Genomic DNA, 20313 nt, shown 5'->3' on the forward strand with positions numbered 1-20313 from the left:
TTGTTGCCGTGGAGATGGTGGCCCCGCCCCGATGCAGCACCTGCCCCCCCATTGGCTGCAGTGGTGACTGTGGGGCTGAGGGGGGAGCCCAGGCCTGGGCAGCCATTCTGGAGCTGGAGCCGGAGCTTGGCATCCCCCCACTTACATTCTCTTCCAGCCCCTCGGCCCCTCTAAATTCCCTTGCAGCCGAGCCTCAGCTTCCTTTTTCAGCGCTTGCCATCCCTCTAGGCTCTTGGCAGACTGAGCTGCATCCGCATTCACCTCCCCTCCTCCTCCTTTCCCTATCCTTACTTGGGAGTCCCCAGAACCCCCACTGCCCATCCTTCCTGCTCCCTGCCCATTCCCCTGCATTCTTTGCTTTTCCCCTCCCCCCCCCCCCCCAACCTTCTGAGCCCCTGCCACTGCAGTGCACGTGGAACCGGCTCCTTCTCCCTTCCCCCCACCTGCCCCTTCCTTGGATTTTCTGTCCCCAGCTTCTCCCCCTGCTACTCTTCACAGGTCTCTTCCAAGACCTCCCCCTCCAGTCCAGGGAGGGGGTCATGGGAGGCAGCCCTGGCCCTCCAGACAGACAGGGGTTCCAGGAGGTGGGGGGCAGGTGGAAGATGTGCCCACCAGGGGGAAGAGGAAAGCTTGCCTATGGGCAATGACCTTTAACCCATCTTTCCCCCCAGCTAGCCCCTTCTGGGGTGGGTGGGCACCAGGGACCTAGCCTCCCTGGATCTTTGGTGTCCTTCATTACTGGGGTTTTACTGACCCTCTCAGCCATGCTCCCCTGCTGACTGCCAGCCCCAGTCATGGGCCTAAGGCCTCCCACCCCATCCCCCTCAGGGGGCTCCTGCTCAGGTTCCTTGCCCCCTCCTTCCCGCTGCCAGCCTCTCCGCCGTCGCTGCTCTTCCTGCTGCTTTCCGGGGGGTAGGTGAGGCCGGAGCTGAGGGGCAGAGGGAGGTGGGGGCATGCACTGGGGTCAGGGGTGGGAACCTGGGTTAACAGCTTCCCTTCTGGCCCCCTCCCCAACTTCCCTTCTGGCCATTTCCTCCCCTCCAGAATACCACTTGGGTCGCTCGAGGAGGAAGAGTGTCCCAGGGGGGAAGCAGTACAGCATGGAGGGTGCCCCTGCTGCGCCCTTCCGGCCCTCGGTGAGTGGTGCCTACCAGATGTGGCTCAGTTGGGCCCCCTCCCCTCCAGCCCCAACTGGGGCCCTAGGAGTCTGAGAAAGAGGGCAGGAGGGGGAGAGAGGGAGTGAGAGTGAGAAAAAGAGTGTGTGTCTGTGTGTGTCTCCCCACCTCTTTGGTTTCCCCCTTCTTGGCTCTGCCCCCCTGCTTCTGAGACCAGCCCTCCCACCTTCTCCAAGCTGTGTGTGTGTGTGTGTGTGTGTGTGTGCTTGCACTGTACCCATGGGAGCAAGGAAGGCAAACTGGTATTAGGGTTCCTATCCCCCTTTCCTCGCCTCTGGAGACTTCCCTTTTCCCCATCCCACTTTCATCCAGGGGCTCTCTACCAGCTGAGGGATGAATAGGTAGAACTGACCCTGCCCCAACCCACCCCATCCCCATTTCCCCCCCAGCAAGGCTTCCTGAGCCGACGGCTAAAAAGCTCCATCAAACGAACGAAGTCACAACCCAAACTTGACCGGACCAGCAGCTTTCGCCAGATCCTGCCTCGCTTCCGAAGTGCTGACCATGACCGGTACAGGGGCTGGAGCATGTGGGATGAGATTGATGTAATGTAGGGTCTCCTGTGTGAGATGCAGAGGGAGGGGGTTATCTGTGTGCAAAGGTTGAAGGATTCAACTCAAGTTGGTTGGGGGATGTCATGGCACAGGGGACAGAACAGAAAAGAACTAGAATAGGGATCTGTGAGCAGCAGGAGAGGGGTAGGGTGGCAGAGAGAAGACAGACAGAGAGGCTGGAAAGGGAATGAAGGTGAAGCCAAGGAGGGACTCCTCAGGGACTCCTCAGGCCAAGAAGGATGGGCTCTAGCCCAGGATCAAAGGAGCTGTACAGGAGGAGAGTGACCCTGGAGGAATGTTTAAGGAATGCAGGGAAGGGGTTGGTAGGTGAGTGAGCAATAGGCTGTAGGTGGAAGGGTGTCAGGGAAGGTCAGGAAATACAGGGGCAGCAGGTTGGAGTGGGGCTGGGGGTGGCTGAATGAATGGATGATGGCTAGGGCTCAAGGACCTCATCAGTGAGGGAAGAGACAGTATAGAGCATGGCAGAGAAGGGGAGGCTGGGACAGGTGTGCAGGGTGACAGAATGGGAAGCAACCCATGGACTGAGGCATGAAGAAGCAGCCAGCGGAGAAGTCCAGAAGGCACTGTCCCTGAGACCAGGCTGAAGGAGACCTCCACTGTTTGCCTTTGTTGCCTACCATTTGGGGTTCCTCTCTGGGTTTCCCCCTCACCCAGTCACTCCCCAGGGAGAACCATGCCCTCCCTTTCCCCCATGTCTGGCCACCCCCAGGATTGGGCAGGTAGGGAGGTTGGGATAAAGTGAGTCACACCTTTCCCTGCCCCCCTCCCATGTTGCCAGAGCTGGATTTGGGGCCGGCAGGGGGTGAGGGCATGGTATTCCTGGCCGCGGGGGCGGGGGGGGGGTCCGGGGGCCGGGGGAGCGTCGCGCTGACGGCAGCCAGAGCCTGCGATGACGGGGCTGCTATAAATAACTTCTTGGAGGCTCCCACACCCGAGCTCCCCTCCCGCTTTCCCACTGCTCTCTACTCTTCATCCCCTGCCCATCTCCATACCGCTTTTGTATTGCTATCCTACCCCTCATTATTCCATGCCCCCAGCCCCCTTTATCTTCTGCCCTCCTGCAGTGATTTTTTTGCATTCCATCCCCTCTTAGCCCTCACCTCGGTTCTCCCGGCCATCTCTCCAGTTGGCCCTCCTCCTCTTCTCCTGTCCTCTGTCTTGCTGCACATACCTTTGTCTCCCTCTTTCTTCTTCTTGCCCTACCTCCTCTTCTTCCCTAGTCCCTGTATTCTGTCTTTTATCCTCTTTGAGCTCTTTTCTGCCCACAGCTTTCTCCTATTTCTTATGCTTTTCCCTCACTCTTTCCCCTGCTTCTGCTAAAACTTGTCCTCTTATGCTGTGTTCATTCATTCTTTGAATCATTAAATGTTTATCAGGCACTAGCCGTGTGCCAGGCCCAGGCTAGACATATCTCTTCTCTGTGCCTTCACTTCTTTACTTCCACTTTTTCCTTTATACTGAGGCTCTGGTTTCTGGGGTTACCTGGAGGTACTACCTAGAAGTGCCCCAGGCCCACTTTGTTCTCTCCTTTTTTTTTTTTTCTTTTCTGCCATGGTCCATTTCTGGGTTGAGATATTTCTAGATGTCCCCAGTCCTCGCAATCCCTTAGGTGTGAGATGGTGGGAGTTTCTTTTTTTTCCTTTTTTTTTAAAAAATAGAAATAGGGTCTCACTGTGTTGCCCAGACTGGTCTTGAACTCCTGGGCTCAAGTGACCCTCCCACCTTGGCCTTTGAAATGTTGGGATTACAGGCGTGAGCCACCAGGCCCAGCTGGAGCAGGGGAGTTCCTTAAAGGATTCTGATTTTTTTCACATCCCTCACGTCCTTCCTGATAGGCAGGGTTTCTTTCTGTGTCTGTTTGGGAAGGGTGTTCAGGGGGCCTTCTCTCCAAGTCTCCATCCTGGAACAGACTGATGATGCAGGGTACCTATGTGTCTAAGAAGAGTAGGGGGGCCAGGCGCGGTGGCTCATGCCTGTAATCCCAGCACTTTGGGAGGCTGAATCACTTGAGGTCAGGAGTTTGAGACCAGCCTGACCAACAGGGTGAAACCCCGTCTCAGCTAAAAATACAAAAAAAAAAAAAAAAAGAAAGAAAAAAAATTAGCTGGGTGTGCTGAGGCAAGAGAGATGCTTGAGCCCAGGAGGCAGAAGTTGCAGCAAGCCGAGATCACGCCACTGTACTCCAGCCTGGGCGACAGAACAAGACTCTGTCTTAAAAAAAAAAAAAAAAAAAAAAAAAAAAAAGAAGAGTGGGAAGCCCTGATCCCTTCCTCTCCTGAACCTCCTGCCTGCCAGGGCCCGGCTGATGCAAAGCTTTAAGGAGTCACACTCTCATGAGTCCTTGCTGAGTCCTAGCAGTGCAGCTGAGGCATTGGAGCTCAACTTGGATGAAGATTCCATTATCAAGCCAGTGCACAGCTCCATCCTGGGCCAGGAGTTCTGTTTTGAGGTACTGGGTCTGGTGGGCTGGGGAGGGCCAAAGGACAGGGGTGATGGAAGGTGGGGGGCAGAGAGGTCTAGAGAAAGTGGCACAGGTGGGGACGTCAAGGAAACAGAAACTTCTGGGACTGGAGGAAAGGGTAGGCCAGGGAGGAAGAGAAGGTAGCAGAGTCTCCTCCCCTCTGTAGCCCTTTCCCTCAACTCCACACTCCTTTCTAGGTAACAACTTCATCAGGAACAAAATGCTTTGCCTGTCGGTCTGCGGCCGAAAGAGACAAATGGATTGAGAATCTGCAGCGGGCAGTAAAGCCCAACAAGGTATTGGGGAATAAAGGGGACACAACCTGTGCAGGGCAAAGGTTGCGCCAACACGGGAAGCTGGGGGCCTAGGGAGGAAAGTGAGTTAAAGGAGGAGAGGCTTGGGGAAGGAGAGGATTGAGGTACAGTGTATCTGGACAAGCAGGGGGAGACCCCCATTATTCTGAGTCCCCCATTTCTTTTCTCTTTCTGTACTGCTACCCTGCCTTACGATCTCTTTCCCTGCCATAGAAGTCGTAGACTTACAGAGTTGATGGGGCTCTGGAAATTCTTTAGTCTAGCTTCCCTGCAGGCAGGAATGCTTCACTAATACCCCACAGGACACATCAAATACACTTAGCCAAGTTTCTGTACCTTGGTTTCCTCTCTAAGACAGAGGGAACTGGTGGCAATGGGTTGGATTAAATGATCTCTAAGGTCCCTTTGGCACATAAATTCTATGAGTCTGTGTTCTTCCCAAAACTTCATGCTTCCAGTTCTGTCAGCTATTCTCTGTATCCCAGTTTCTAGCAAGCTTACAGTCCTAGTCACACTCCTCTGGGGGGAACTCTTGTGTCTTGATGTCCTTAAAGAACTCAACCCAAGATGCTGACATGATCTGACCTATGCAGAGTACAAACACCATGTTCCTTTTCAACACACTGCAATATCACCTGAGCCTTACCATTAGCTTGTGCTCAATTGTATCCTCCCAGGCCCTTACTCATTGTTTTTTTGTTTTTTTTTTTTTTTGAGACAGAGTCTCACTCTGTCACCCAGGCTGGAGTGCAGTGGCGTGATCTTGGCTCACTGCAACCTCCGCCTCCTGGGTTTAAGCAATTTCTGTGCCTCAGCCTCCCCAGTAGCTGGGATTACAGGCATGCACCACCACACCCGACTAATTTTTGTATTTTTAGTAGAGACGAGGTTTCACCATGTTGGCCAGGCTAGTCTCAAACTCCTGACCTCAGGTTGTCTGCCTGCCTCAGCCTCCCAAAGTGCTAGGATTACAGGCATGAGCCACCACATCTGGCCAAGCTTTACCCATTCTATATGCAATTCTTTTTTCACAATTTCTGATAGTCTCTGCAGGACTTTCCAGTTCCCTTCAAATTCTACATTAATATTTTTGGCTTGTTATTCCAGCTTTTAAAATCTTTCCAATACTGTTTGTGTTGTCTAGTGTATGTCTACGCTTCTAGAGTAGCTTCCTGGGGCTGCTATAACAAACTGCTACAAACTGGGTCACGTAAAACAACAGAAATTTATTCTCTCACAGTTCAGGAGGTTGGAAGTCCAAAAGCAAGGTATCAGCAGGGCCACGCTCTCTTTGATGCTGTAGCAGGGAATCCTTCCTTGCCTCTTCCTAGCTTCCGGAGGTTGCCAGCAGTCCTTGGCATTCCTGGGCTTATAACTGCATCCGTCTAATTTCTGCCTCCATCTCCATGTAGCTGGCTTCCTTCTGTGTGTCTCTGTATCCTGTATCTCTGTGTCTCCAAATCTCCCTCTCCATATAAAGACACCAGTTTTTATAAGGTGGGTTAAGGGTCCACTCTAATTCAGTATGGCCTCTTTTTTTTGAGACGGAATATCGCTCTTGTTTCCCAGGCTGGAGTGCAACGGCATGAGCTCAGCTCACTGCAACCTCCACCTTCCAGGTTCAAGTGATTCTCCTGCCTCAGCCTCCTGAGTAGCTGGGATTACAGGCACGTGCCACTATGCCCAGCTAATTTTTTTTTGTATTTTTATTAGAGACGGGGTTTCACTATGTTGGCCAGGCTGGCTCGAACTCCTGACCTCAGGCAATCCACCCACCTCGGCCTCCCAAAGTGCTGGGATTACAGGAATGAGATACCATGGCTGGCCTCTTCTTAGTTTGATTACATTTGCAGGGATCCTGTTTCCAAATAAGATCACATTCACAGGTTCAGGGTAGACATGAGTTTTGGTGGGATACTATTCAACCCAGTACACCATCTCACCTTATGATTGCTGTCTGTATCCCACTTTCTTACTGTCTCTCCTCTTTTGGTGTCTCTCTGTCCCTTCCCCCTTTAACATCATGCCCACCCCACCATGCCAGGACAACAGCCGCCGGGTAGACAATGTGCTAAAGCTGTGGATCATAGAGGCCCGGGAGCTGCCCCCCAAGAAGCGGTACTACTGTGAGCTCTGCCTGGATGACATGCTGTATGCACGCACCACCTCCAAGCCCCGCTCTGCATCTGGGGACACCGTCTTCTGGGGCGAGCACTTCGAGTTTAACAACCTGCCGGCTGTCCGTGCCCTGCGGCTGCATCTGTACCGTGACTCAGACAAAAAGCGCAAGAAGGACAAGGCAGGCTATGTCGGCCTGGTGACTGTGCCAGTGGCCACCCTGGCTGGGCGCCACTTCACAGAGCAGTGGTACCCTGTAACCCTGCCAACAGGCAGTGGGGGATCTGGGGGCATGGGTTCGGGAGGGGGAGGGGGCTCGGGGGGTGGCTCAGGGGGCAAGGGCAAAGGAGGTTGCCCGGCTGTGCGGCTGAAAGCACGTTACCAGACAATGAGCATCTTGCCCATGGAGCTATATAAAGAGTTTGCAGAGTATGTCACCAACCATTATCGGATGCTGTGTGCAGTCTTGGAGCCCGCCCTGAATGTCAAAGGCAAGGAGGAGGTTGCCAGTGCACTAGTTCACATCCTGCAGAGTACAGGCAAGGCCAAGGTGAGTGTTGTGCCCTCAGGGAAAGGTGACTTGGGAATGGGCACTTGCTTGGGGGTTAGTGAGGACAGGGCAAATTCACGAGATTGGGTTGTGCAGAGGCTGACACTTGGATTTTCCTGGGCCTCAGGACTTCCTTTCAGACATGGCCATGTCTGAGGTAGACCGGTTCATGGAACGGGAGCACCTCATATTCCGTGAGAACACGCTTGCCACTAAAGCCATAGAAGAGTATATGAGACTGATTGGTCAGAAATACCTCAAGGATGCCATTGGTATGGCCCACACTCAGGCCCTCTTCTTCCCAAACCTGCCAGATGTCCACCCCAGACCCCAAGTCCACCCTTCCACAGCTTGATACTTCCTAACCCAGACTCCTAGGACTCCGGCCTCCAACACCTGATTCTGAAATTTCCCCAACCCCGGCCACCCCCTTCCCTGCCCTTGGAAAGTGTGACCACACCCTCTTGTGCCCCCACCCCCCAGGAGAGTTCATCCGTGCTCTGTATGAATCTGAGGAAAACTGCGAGGTAGACCCTATCAAGTGCACAGCATCCAGTTTGGCAGAGCACCAGGCCAACCTGCGAATGTGCTGTGAGTTGGCCCTGTGCAAGGTGGTCAACTCCCACTGGTGAGACTGGGAACGCTGGGCTGGGGGGCCAGGGTCGGGGGAATTATGTGTTCATCTGTTCATCTATCTATCCATCCTCAAAGAGGACTGAGCACCATTTATGGGCAAAGCATTGTTCTAGGTGCTATAGAGCAAACAGGTGAAAGAGGCCTGGTCCCTGCCCTCAGAGGGCCTCCACCAGAATGGGGACAAATTAGAAGAAAAAAAAAAAAAGCCACAGAGCCATAATGGTGTGTAAGTGCTGAGTAAGGGTCCCCCCAACCTCTGTGTGATAAGGTCAGAGAGAAGGCAGAGCTTTGAGATAAGTGGGGAAGAGGTGCCCCCTTGGGTAGGCTTTGAAGACTGGTTTAGGTTCTGATAATATGGACAAAGTTGGCAAGAAAGACATTTCAGAAGAAGGCTGTGAGAAAGGCACATGTGTGATGGTGAAAAGGCCCAGGAGTTTTCAGGGGACATTAAAGTAGGTTAGTAGCAATTACATCAGGTTTAGTGGAGCATGTGCCTCATAATGGGGAGTGGCGGGAGAGATGTCTGGGCAGGAAGATTAGCTTTAGAAACTGGAAGGCCTCAAGGAGTCTGAGGTCATTGGTAGGCCTTGGGATGCCATTAAAGGTGTCAGAAATATTGTGATTTAGAAGATTAATCCATAGCCTGGGCACGGTGGCTCACACCTGTAATCCCAGCACTTTGGGAGGCTGAGGCGGGCAGACCACCTGAGGTCAGGAGTTTGAGACCAGGCTGACCAACATGGAGAAACCCTGTCTCTACTAAAAATACAAAATTAGCCAGATGTGGTGGCACATGCCTGTAATCCCAGCTATTTGGGAGGCTAAGGCAGGAGAATCACTTGAATCTGGGAGGTGGAGGTTGTAGTGAGCCGAGATCACACCATTGCACTCTAGCCTGGGCAACAAGAGTGAAACTCCGTCTCAAAAAAAAAAAAAAATTAATCCATAAGTAGAGTGTATGTAGTAGAGTAGAGGGATGTATGTTGGGGGATGACTGGAATAGAGCCAGCTGGGGGCTCGGAGGCATGAAAGTCAGATCCTGAATCAGAACAGTGACAGAAGTTAGGAAGGAGCTACTGGAAGGACCCTCTCAGGAAAGGATCAGTAGGAATTGTCAGCTTATTGGAAAGGAGGGAGCATGTCTGTGGGGTGTCACGGATGACTCAAGAGGCCATGAGGCTGGTGGTTGGGAGACCGGTGGCCTCATTGACAACCAGGAAAGTCAGGAGGAGGAGCCAGTTGGAGGTGTGGGGGCGATGGTGAGCTCTGCTTTACACCAGCCGAGTTTAAGGTGTCAGTGGGACATTGAAGTGGAACTGGGAGGTGCGGGGAGTGAGCTCTGAGCCATTCCAGGGACTGGGGATCATGCCTGGGGCACCTCCATCCCCATTTCCCTGGAATCCAGAAGAGTTGGGGGGTCCGAGCTCCCTGTACCTCAAGTGACCCTCCATCTCTCTCCCATCTCTGTCTCTCCCTGGTGTCTGTTTTTCTTCTCCTCCTCTCCTTGTCTCTCTCCCACACCCCTCCATCTCTCTCCCACGTGTCTCTCCCCTCACCTTCTCTCCCCCTCCATTTCTCTCTCCCTAATCTGTCTGTTCCCTCTGCCATGGCCCCCTTCTTCAAGCAGCCTCCCATCTTCCTCCTGCGGTCCCTCCTTCCCTGTCTCTCTCACCCCTGTTTCCACACCCTCACCTCCTACCACCCCCCTCAGCATGTTCCCTGGAAGCTGAGGGTCTCTGGGGCTCAGTCCCGGTCTCTCTCTTTCTCTCTCTCTCTCTCTGTCTCCCCGACCCTTCCCCCCAGCGTGTTCCCGAGGGAGCTGAAGGAGGTGTTTGCTTCGTGGCGGCTGCGCTGCGCAGAGCGAGGCCGGGAGGACATCGCAGACAGGCTTATCAGCGCCTCACTCTTCCTGCGCTTCCTCTGCCCAGCGATTATGTCGCCCAGTCTCTTTGGGCTTATGCAGGAGTACCCAGATGAGCAGACCTCACGAACCCTCACCCTCATTGCCAAGGTCATCCAGAACCTGGCCAACTTTTCCAAGTGAGGGAAGCTTCAGGAGTGGGCAGGGCAGGGAGTGGCAGGGCAGGGAGTGGCAGGGCTGGGGGTCGGCAAGAAGGGTCTCCTGAGTCCCCAGAGATCCTGAGATGGGGAGGCTATGATACCTTTTGTTTGTGTGTGTGTGTGTGTGTGTGTGTGTGTGTGTGTGTATGTGACCTTTATCTTCTGGATTCTTGGCTAGGTTTACCTCAAAGGAGGACTTTCTGGGCTTCATGAATGAGTTTCTGGAGCTGGAATGGGGTTCCATGCAGCAGTTTTTGTATGAGATCTCCAATCTGGACACGCTAACCAACAGCAGTAGCTTTGAGGGTTACATCGACTTGGGCCGAGAGCTCTCCACACTGCATGCCCTACTCTGGGAGGTGCTGCCCCAGCTCAGCAAGGTCAGCAGATCCCCTCTTTGCCCTATCCCCAGATGGCTCCAGAGGTTCCTGGAGCCTGAGAAACTACCCTTTGAAGATTTTTTTTCTCCCCTTGTTCCTCGAGGTGTCACCACTACTATCCCAACTCAGACCCCCTCCACCTGCACCCTCAGAGGCCCTCTTAGAACTGGGCACTGAGCCCCCAGGTAACAGCCTCACCCTTCCAGGAAGCCCTCCTGAAGCTGGGTCCACTGCCCCGGCTCCTCAACGACATCAGCACAGCTCTGAGGAACCCCAACATCCAAAGGCAGCCAAGCCGCCAGAGTGAGCGGCCCCGGCCTCAGCCTGTGGTACTGCGGGGGCCATCGGCTGAGATGCAGGGCTACATGATGCGGGACCTCAACAGGTGAGCACCCTGGGACAGCCAGGCCTGTGCCCTAGGAGCCTTCTCCTATTCTAGATACTCCTCACTGGGCCCCACATGCATCTCTCTAGGGCTTGAAAGAAGGGAGGAAAAAGCACCAAGTTCTCAGGGGAGACGATAAGGAGACAGGTACAGTCAGTGGTAGGCTGAGAGCCCTTTACAGCCTGAGGGAGTGAGAGATGTGGAGCTCTAGGAATAGGGCTGAGGCTCCACCAACTCGCGGCTTAGTTGTAAGCCTAGAGCATCCCTGCTGCAAGCTCTGATTTGCTGTCCCTCTGCCTGCCCATGCTAGTCCCCAGGCTGAGGTTCAGCCAGCATGTCATGTCAGCCATGTGTCAAAATGTTCAAACATCTCAGTAATAGCTAGTGAATAAGCACTTCCCCCAGCCCCCGACCACAACCCCACAGACCTCCCCATGATCCAGCACTTAGAGCAGTGACAGCAGAAGCCTAGCAGGGCTTGCAGCCTGCTCTAGAGTCCCAGCCTCCATTCTGATAGGTGGTGCCCGTGCTTCATTTGCTGCTCATTATTTTGATGATGGCCCTGCTTTTTCCTCTGCCCGTGTCTTCCTCCATGACACCATACCCATCCCACCATTCCTGCCTCTCCTTTCATTTGTCCACATCTCTCTCCTTCTCTGTCTGTGCTCGCCCCTCTTTCCATCTCTCTCCAGCTCCATCGACCTTCAGTCCTTCATGGCTCGAGGCCTCAACAGGTGAGGGGCTCTCCCCTCCCCCGCCCTCCTCTCCTCTCCTGTCTGTTCCCTCTCCCACTCCACTGGCCTTCGCCCTACTCCTCTCCTCTCCTCCTCCATGGACCTCATCTCCTCCATATGTGCCCAGCCCTGCCCCCATCCCTTCTCTTGCTGCCCCCATCTCCCCTCCTCTAGGCCTCACCCCCTTCCCGGAGGGGCCCTGTCCTTTCCCTTTACTCACCTGTCCCCTCCCATCCTCCCTGCCTGCCCTCTTCAGGGCTGCCACCGCTAGCTCTCAGCCCTTCCCTCTGGGTCCCACTTTTCACCCCAAGGCCTGTGCCAGACCACAGCAAGGTTCAATTGCTAGGAGCCCTGACCTTACCTTTTGCTTGTGTGCCCCCTTCCCTTCTGACAGCTCTATGGATATGGCTCGCCTCCCCTCCCCAACCAAGGAAAAGCCACCCCCACCACCGCCTGGTGGGGGTAAAGACCTGTTCTATGTAAGCCGTCCACCCCTGGCCCGTTCCTCACCAGCATACTGCACGAGCAGCTCGGACATCACAGAGCCAGAGCAGAAGATGCTGAGTGTCAACAAGAGTGTGTCCATGCTGGACTTACAGGGTGATGGGCCTGGTGGCCGCCTCAACAGCAGCAGTGTTTCGAACCTGGCGGCCGTAGGGGACCTGCTGCACTCAAGCCAGGCCTCGCTGACAGCAGCCTTGGGGCTACGGCCTGCGCCTGCCGGACGCCTCTCCCAGGGGAGTGGCTCATCCATCACGGCGGCTGGCATGCGCCTCAGCCAGATGGGTGTCACCACAGACGGTGTCCCTGCCCAGCAACTGCGAATCCCCCTCTCCTTCCAGAACCCTCTCTTCCACATGGCTGCTGATGGGCCAGGTCCCCCAGGCGGCCATGGAGGGGGCGGTGGCCATGGCCCACCTTCCTCCCATCACCACCACCACCACCATCACCACCACCGAGGTGGAGAGCCCCCTGGGGACACCTTTGCCCCATTCCATGGCTATAGCAAGAGTGAGGACCTCTCTTCCGGGGTCCCCAAGCCCCCTGCTGCCTCCATCCTTCATAGCCACAGCTACAGTGATGAGTTTGGACCCTCTGGCACTGACTTCACCCGTCGGCAGCTTTCACTCCAGGACAACCTGCAGCACATGCTGTCCCCTCCCCAGATCACCATTGGTCCCCAGAGGCCAGCCCCCTCAGGGCCTGGAGGTGGGAGCGGTGGGGGCAGCGGTGGGGGTGGCGGGGGCCAGCCGCCTCCATTGCAGAGGGGCAAGTCTCAGCAGTTGACAGTCAGCGCAGCCCAGAAACCCCGGCCATCCAGCGGGAATCTATTGCAGTCCCCAGAGCCAAGTTATGGCCCCGCCCGTCCACGGCAACAGAGCCTCAGCAAGGAGGGCAGCATTGGGGGCAGCGGGGGCAGCGGTGGCGGAGGGGGTGGGGGGCTGAAGCCCTCCATCACCAAGCAGGTAGGTGAAGGCAGGAGGAAGGCGGGCTGGGTCACAACAGGGAGGGAAGAAGGAGATGGAGGGGTGGGGTTGAAACAGAGTCTGTGGCCTGAAGTTACAATCTTCTTGCCTCCTTTTGGCCATTAAACAAATGTGTATAGAGGGCCTGCTATGTGCCATGTGCTATGCCAGGCACTAAGGATATGGCACTGAACCCTCTTAGCACTCTCATTCCAGAGGGGATTAATCCATAAGTAGAATGGGGGTGACTGGAATAGGGCCAGTTGGGAGCTTGGAGGCATGAAGATCAGATCCTGAATCAGAACAACAGGAGAAATTCTCTGGCATTCAGCTCACATCTCTGGCATTCAGAGGTGATAAAGGCTACAGCAGGGCAATAGGACTGGGGCTGTTGTCTCCTTTGGCTGTGCTGTTGCCCTCTAAATGTACCCTGCTTTTTCCTACCTTTTCTTTCTCTGTTCGCCCTCACTGTGCCTTGTCCCAGCATTCTCAGACACCATCCACATTGAACCCCACAATGCCAGCCTCTGAGCGGACAGTGGCCTGGGTCTCCAATATGCCTCACCTGTCGGCTGACATCGAGAGTGCGCACATCGAGCGGGAAGAGTACAAGCTCAAGGAGTACTCAAAATCGATGGATGAGAGCCGGCTGGATAGGGTACGATGGGCTCTACCAGCTCCAAGCCCCAGTGTTTCCTTTTACCCACAGGGGAGATCTCTAGTCATTTCCAAGGGAAACCTCCAGGGTCAGTTATGGTGGTAAGAAAAGGCAAAGACCTGATCACCTCTTGAGAAGCCTTCCGTCCATCTGGGGAGACCAGATACACACAGTTGTTAAAAGTCACTTTCAACTCTATTTTGTAGGTTATATATATCATAGACTATCTGGGGATCATCTATTTTAGGCTTACCTCCATGTTCTTCCCCAGGAGGAACATAAGCCCTGGCTCCTGTGACTGCTTAGGAAAGGAAATGTTACTTTACTGGCAGTAGGAGCTAATAAATTGGATGGGGATGGAGGGGGTTGCAGCTATATTACAAGTGATGTCTGGCCTACCCAGTCACTGTCCCATGGGCATAAGTGACAGTCAGTGGGCAGGGGATGCATGTGGTAAAGTAGTATGTATCGGTCATGTGTGAAAAGGCCATCCAGACCCTCACTTGGTGGAGGCTGAGGGCAAAGGGCACCAAGAGCTCTGGGGCTAACACAGATAACTTAGCAGAAAGTTACTTGAGGAAGCTGTTGTTCCTAGGGCCTGAGGAAGAGGGTGGCTGCAGGATTAGGTCATATATAAAGAACATATGACCCTAACACGGGGAAGTGGTCTTTGAGCATAGGAAATGTTGGGACTGACTCAGATGGGCTTGACCAGCAAATTTAATGAGAATTAAACCCTAATATTAGCCCCAAGGCAGCCACCGTAGGAAGTTAATTCACACCTCTCCTCTGCATGTAGAAGGGTTGGTGATATATGTACGTATCCTCTTCAGAGAATGAGGAAATAGTCTTTTGAATCATTTTTTTTTTCTGTGCTTCAGATGAGGAAACCTTGTTGAGAAAGGCTGTAGACTAGCACTATCCAATATAACTTTCTGCAGTGATGAAATGTTCTGTAATCTGTAGTGTTCACATGTGTCTAGTTGTGATTCAGGAACTGAATTTTTAGCTCTATTTAATTTTAATTTTGTAATTTTTTTGAGACAGGGTCTTGCTCTGTCACCCAGGCTGGAGTGCAGTGGTGCAAACATGGCTCGAGGCAACCTCCGCCTCCTGGGCTCAAGACATCGTCCCACCTTAGCCCCCTGAGTAGCTAGGACTACAGGGTCGTGCTACCATGCCTGGCTAGTTTTTTTTCTTTTTTTTTTTTTTTTTTTTTTTGTAGAGACGGGGGTTTTGCCATGTTGCCCAGGCTGGTCTAGAACTTGTGAGCTCAAGTGATCTACCTGCCTCAGCCTTCCAAAGTGCTGGGATTACAGGTGTTGAGCCACTGTGCCTGGCCTAAATTTTAAATAGCTACATGTGGGCTGGTGGCTACCATATTAGACAGCACAGCTGTAGACTCTAGAGCCAATAGGGCAGATAAAATGACTCTTCTGAGTTCTTCCAGCTCTGGAATTCCTAGATTCTCAGCCTAGAATTCACTTGTAGACCTCCTATCCTTGGCACCTTGACAGAGCCAAGGAGAGGGTCACATGGAGGACAGCACCTGCCTTTCCCCCGTCAATTGCCTTTTCTTCCTATGTCTCCAGCATGTGTTCTGGGGCCTGGCTTAGGGCTGAAGAGTCACCCTATTTTTAATTTCTGAGCACAGTTACTCAAGGTGTGTTTGTGAGTGTAGGTTTCTGTGTGGGTCTTCATGAGGGGCCATACATAGACCTCAGGGTGTGGGAGTCTGTGACCTTGCTCCATTTTGAGGGAACCTCAGCACCATGGCAGGGTCTTCTCAAAAGCAGGTGTGTGGATATGATCCACAGGCAGGGAAGGGGTTGGGGAAGGCAGCTGGATGTCCCTCAACATGCAGTGGCTGTGCTTGGCAGACAGGGATGGAGGCTGGGTGGTGGGCTTGGGGTGGGGCGCCCCTCATAGTGCGGGGTCGTGTGCCCGGCGGGCAGGTGAAGGAGTACGAGGAGGAGATTCACTCACTGAAAGAGCGGCTGCACATGTCCAACCGGAAGCTGGAAGAGTATGAGCGGAGGCTGCTGTCCCAGGAAGAACAAACCAGCAAAATCCTGATGCAGTATCAGGCCCGACTGGAGCAGAGTGAGAAGAGGCTAAGGCAGCAGCAGGCAGAGAAGGATTCCCAGATCAAGAGCATCATTGGCAGGTGAGGGGCGGCCTGGGGAGGGGGTTGTGAGGGAGAGCCTGAGGCTGAAGAGAGCAAGTGGGCGAGCTACTCCTCTGACTCCCATCCCCAAACTCAGGAGCCCACCAGGAGAGCCCACCACTCTCCTCCCCAGGAAGCCACCCACTCACTCATCACCAGATGGAGAGAAACCCCAACCTGCTTAGTGCATTAAATATCCCTTTACCAAACCCTGACCTCTCTTCTGATAGAGTAGCTTCGGAAGCCCTTGGAAAATATACCTGTTCCTGTCCAACCATCACTGCATTTGCATTTACCCTAGGCCAGAGCTCCCCACTAGTTATTCTCAACTTAACCTGTGATGTTCACTCCAAACCTAAGCAGGGCTCCCTAGCCAGAGTAGGCCCTGCCCTTCCTGGGTGGACCGTCCCTCTCTAGCCTTGGAAAGGTGTTCTGTTAGAAAGGGTCTTTTAGCCTGTGTATGTTTTCAGCTGCTCCAGCAAGTCCTGGGCTCCAAAGAGGGTATCCTCAGCAAAGAGGTCAATTATCTTCAGAGTGGTGGGGTCGGGGCGGGGGGGACCCTGGGCGCACTCCAACCAGAGCCACCTCCATTTTGATCCATTCTAAATGTATTTTATGTAAGATTTAATTAGAAGAAAAGGGCTTCTTGAAATATTTTTTGAAAACCACTGCTCTAATTGATATCCTTTATGATAAATCACCTCGAGGATCTTCACAGTGAGGTGACATGGGGGATGCAGAAGCCAGGTCCTCAGCCATGGAAGGTCTGGGGAAGGGGCACTGCTGTCCTGATTGGGACGATGGAGGCCTGGAGGTGTCTGGATGGTAGAAGTCTTTGAGGCACAGAAAGCTGCCTTAGCAGGGAGGTGTAAGGGTTCCTGGGAGGAAGGTGGAGAGCATGATCCTGAGGAACAGGGAGTCTTGCATCACGGCAATGGAGGGACTCTGATTCTAAGGGGTAAGGATGCCTGAGGCTTTTCCAGAGAGCTATGGGGTTCCATGGGCAGGCTCTGAGCCTGTGCCCGCCACTAACCCCACTGAAGCCCGTCCCTTCAGGCTGATGCTGGTGGAGGAGGAGCTGCGCCGGGACCACCCCGCCATGGCTGAGCCGCTGCCAGAACCCAAGAAGAGGCTGCTCGACGCTCAGGTGGAAATTACAATGTCATTTATCTTCTCCGTGTCCCATCCCCATCCATCCCACTGTCTTTCGTGCACTCACTACACCAGCCACCTAGCCCCATCACCATCTGTCTCTCATAGTCTGCTGTTTGTCCACTGGCTGCTCCTGGCAGCCCCCTAGTGACCCCATCTTCATCCCATCGTCTGTGCCTTTGTCACTCCTGGCAGCGTCAGCCCAACTCCTGTGCCTTCCCATCCAGTCTTCCCACTCCTCTCTGCATCTCAGGACCTTCTCTACCAGAACCTTGGTCTTTCTGCCCCTAGACCCCACCTAGTTCCAAGAACCCCTGCCCCTTCTTTGCTCACTCCTATTCAAGCCACGTTGTTCAGCTTCCTCTGCGCTCTTGGGCCAGAGGGCTAGAAGCTGCCGTTTTCTGGAATAGAGCACAGGGCAGTATGATCTGTAGTTTCTCTAGGCCCTGGCCGGTACCCTGAAAACTTGGGGACCCATCACCTCTGTTCTCTTGGCTCCCTAATTTTCCTGTCTCTTTGGCAGCTCCTGCATAGCTTCCTCTTCCTGACTCTTCAGATCTTGAAGGCCTTCCATCCTGTAACCTCCCTTTGCCCTCAGTATTTAAGTCCAGCCTCCCTTTGGCCTCCCTCCCACTCTGGCCCTCAGACCTTCCCAGCTGCCTGCTGCCCAGCCTCTCTTCTCACAAGCCAGCTTCTAGGACCTCCCTTCTGCACCCTTACCCCTTGCTTTCCCAAAATTCTGCTCATTTTCCTACCCATACTCCTCTCTGCTCTGACTGCTAGGCTCCCCCCGCCTGCCATCCCCCCACCAAGGCTCCTGACCCCATGACCCCACTCTCTCCCACTGCAGCTCCTCATCAGGTAATTCTCCTGGTTCCGCTTTGGCCACGGGCGGAGGACACAGGGGGAGGTGACTCCGGACCACTGCAGGTTGGTCGTGAAGCCCACTCCCTCCAACACCTCCGGAGCCTCTCCCCTCTCACTGCTGCCCTCCACACCCAGGGAACCTCCACAGACTCCCAGCCCTCCGACACCTGCACAGATCCATCTCCCAAGACACCACCCAAAGAGAGCATTTGCTGCTGCTTCCCAGAACTGTCCAACAATACCTTAGCAACACCAAGAGTTGGGCCCTAGATGGGCCCAGCACATTCACAGGTCACACCCACTTCCCTGCAAAACCCACCCCCTCCCAGCCTCCTCCTGACTCTAAGCCCTCCTCTTCCTCTACCTCTCCAGTGTATGTCTGTCACCCCCCATTTCACCAGAGCGTCCTTAGGGGCTGGGGGTGGGTTTGTTAATGGGGTGGAGGCAATGATGGGTTGGAGGATCTTGGCTATAGGGGCTGTGCTGACTGCAGCAGGTAGGTTGGGTTTCCCTCTTCCTTCCCTAACCTTGGTTCTCTACCCTCCTTTCCACTCCTCACCTGATTCTCTCTCTTACTCCTCCTTATATCTGTGAGGCAGAAGGCATCTGAAGCTCATATTAGCCCCCATTGGGTGGGAATTAGGAGTGGGTAGTTAACTCAGGGAGACTTGAGATACCCTGGAAAAAATGCTATTGAGATGTCCTGACATTAGGCAGGGTGGATGGAACAAGAAGGAGCAAGAAAGGAACCTCAGGCAGATTTTAGGACATGGACTTGATCATGTGGCCTGGGAGTTTAGAAATGGGGAGAGACATCCTCCTAGATCAGATCGTGGGCTCAGTAGGCATGTTGATTCCCAGGGAGAGGTGCCAGGAACAGCATGGTAAAGAATGTACTCTCACAGCTCACATCCCCAGGTTGCTGATGCCACTCACTCCCCCTCTCCTGCCATCGAGTGGCCTTGCCGGACACATAATCCTATCTAAAAAGCCAGTAAATGAGAACCTGTCAGCTATAGCCATCATTTCTGAGATGTGGTTTTCTTTGGGATTGAGCTGCAGTGGGCAGTGGCTCCTTACACTGTAATTTTAATTCTCTGCCTGCCCAGCCTCTCTGTCAAAGTAGCTGGTGATCTATAAAGATGCTAAAAGGCACCAGGGGACTTTGCCATTTAAAGGACTCCTGCAGTGAATTCTTTTGTAAAATGAATAATGGCACCCTAATTTATCCACTTTCTAAATTTGGGTCCATGGGGGTGTCCAGGGCATGCTTATGTGCTGTCACCAGCAGACAAACAGAGGGAATGGAATCTGGGGGTTCCTTCCCTGCTCTCCCGCCATACTCAGGATACCCTACCATAAGTGATTTCCTCTCACTGACTTGCAGAAAATGTGTGAGATACCCAGCAAGCTAAGAAGGCAGTTTTGCTGGGTATCTCATACCCAAGGCTGGGGTTTGGGTGATCTGAGAGGTTAGCTCCTTGATCCTAGGATGGAAGGGAGAGCTTATATAGAAGCTTTTACTTGGAAGGTTTTGTATCCTAAGGTCAGACATAGCTATATTACCAAGCCTAAATGCCATGTGGCCCAGGAAATAATTTGGAAATTTGTTCTAAACCACTTGTGGTAGGTATTGGTCTCTCTGCAACTCAGCCATTAATTAGAAATTAGTTTTGAGCCTGAATTTTAAAAAGCCAAGTGTTGCCCCCAGCCCACACACACACACACACGGACATGTACAGTACAAACCCCAGATAATTACAACAGCCAAAGAGAGAAGGAAGTGAATTTCCCAACCAGAAGTGTAGGGAAATTCAGATCGCTTTCTTTTCTCCCAGCAGAGGAACAGAAGGCGGAGCTAAGGGCAGGAACCAGGAGTTGGTCAAGGAGCTATAGGAGGTGATGAGAGTAGAACCAGGGGTAGGAGCTGGTCTGGTACCCCTCACCCTCTAATTTGGAGCCCAGGGAGAAGGACTGAAAAGAAGATGGGGGTGGAAAAGAAGCCAGTTTCTGCTTCCCAGGGATGCAGAGATTGGGGCATGCTGTGTCTGCAGAAGCTCCTAGTCATTTCCGCCATAATTGTGAAAGAGAGGGGCAGCCCTCCCACAAGATTTTTCCCTTCCCATATCACTTCCCTGAATCCCCTTCCTTTCCCCCCAGTACAGTTAAACCTCTCTCTAATTTGGAATGTTATATTTGAGAAGATGGCCACTGTGAATAAGTGACAAACTGAATGACAGTGTCTATTTAATGAAATGCATGTCTTCAAAATATATACAGAACTCGATGAACAAGGCTTTTTCCACTCCTCAGGGAGCATGCATTAACAAATAGATAGGATTCAAAAGTCTGTTTTCTGGTATGGGTTAAATATCCCCTCCTACAGACATATTTCCACCACTAATTTGCTTAGTACACCTTTTCTTCACAGATAAAGGAAAACGCAAGCTCAGTTTTTCTTCAGATTATGAAGAAATTCCAAATCCACAGGGGTTTGGATTAATGAGGTTTTGCTGTACTGCCTCCCCTTATTCCTCAACATGAAGTTCCCACCTCGGATTGGGGATGGGTGGGAGGGGGTTTCAAGAGGAGGAGGGTGGGATGGGCAAGGAAT

General features: G+C 53.3%; 1 protein-coding gene across 20 annotated transcripts in view; it reads left to right on the forward strand.

Moving 5' to 3' along the window:
* The window catches only part of SYNGAP1 (synaptic Ras GTPase activating protein 1), a 35739-nt gene that overhangs the window by 13158 nt on the left and 2268 nt on the right, over nt 1–20313 (forward strand). For 3 of the 20 annotated variants that reach the window (XM_063812888.1, XM_009451031.4, XM_009451036.5), the window contains exons 4-18: nt 1045–1136; nt 1565–1686; nt 4046–4199; nt 4409–4507; nt 6570–7193; nt 7321–7465; nt 7677–7821; nt 9633–9869; nt 10069–10270; nt 10477–10655; nt 11348–11389; nt 11784–12855; nt 13340–13513; nt 15469–15680; nt 16737–17116. In XM_063812888.1, the coding sequence (XP_063668958.1) occupies nt 1045–1136; nt 1565–1686; nt 4046–4199; nt 4409–4507; nt 6570–7193; nt 7321–7465; nt 7677–7821; nt 9633–9869; nt 10069–10270; nt 10477–10655; nt 11348–11389; nt 11784–12855; nt 13340–13513; nt 15469–15680; nt 16737–16980 (3743 nt within the window). In that variant the 3' untranslated portion in view covers nt 16981–17116. Of the gene's footprint in view, nt 1–91; nt 917–1044; nt 1137–1564; nt 1687–4045; nt 4200–4408; nt 4508–6569; nt 7194–7320; nt 7466–7676; nt 7822–9632; nt 9870–10068; nt 10271–10476; nt 10656–11347; nt 11390–11783; nt 12856–13339; nt 13514–15468; nt 15681–16723; nt 17118–17682; nt 19419–20313 lie in introns of those variants that run through there. The other 17 variants (XR_010157974.1, XR_680748.3, XR_010157976.1 and 14 more) reach the window with 17 other exon arrangements.

The sequence above is a fragment of the Pan troglodytes genome, chromosome 5 (assembly GCF_028858775.2).
Source record: "Pan troglodytes isolate AG18354 chromosome 5, NHGRI_mPanTro3-v2.0_pri, whole genome shotgun sequence".
NCBI lineage: Eukaryota > Metazoa > Chordata > Mammalia > Primates > Hominidae > Pan > Pan troglodytes.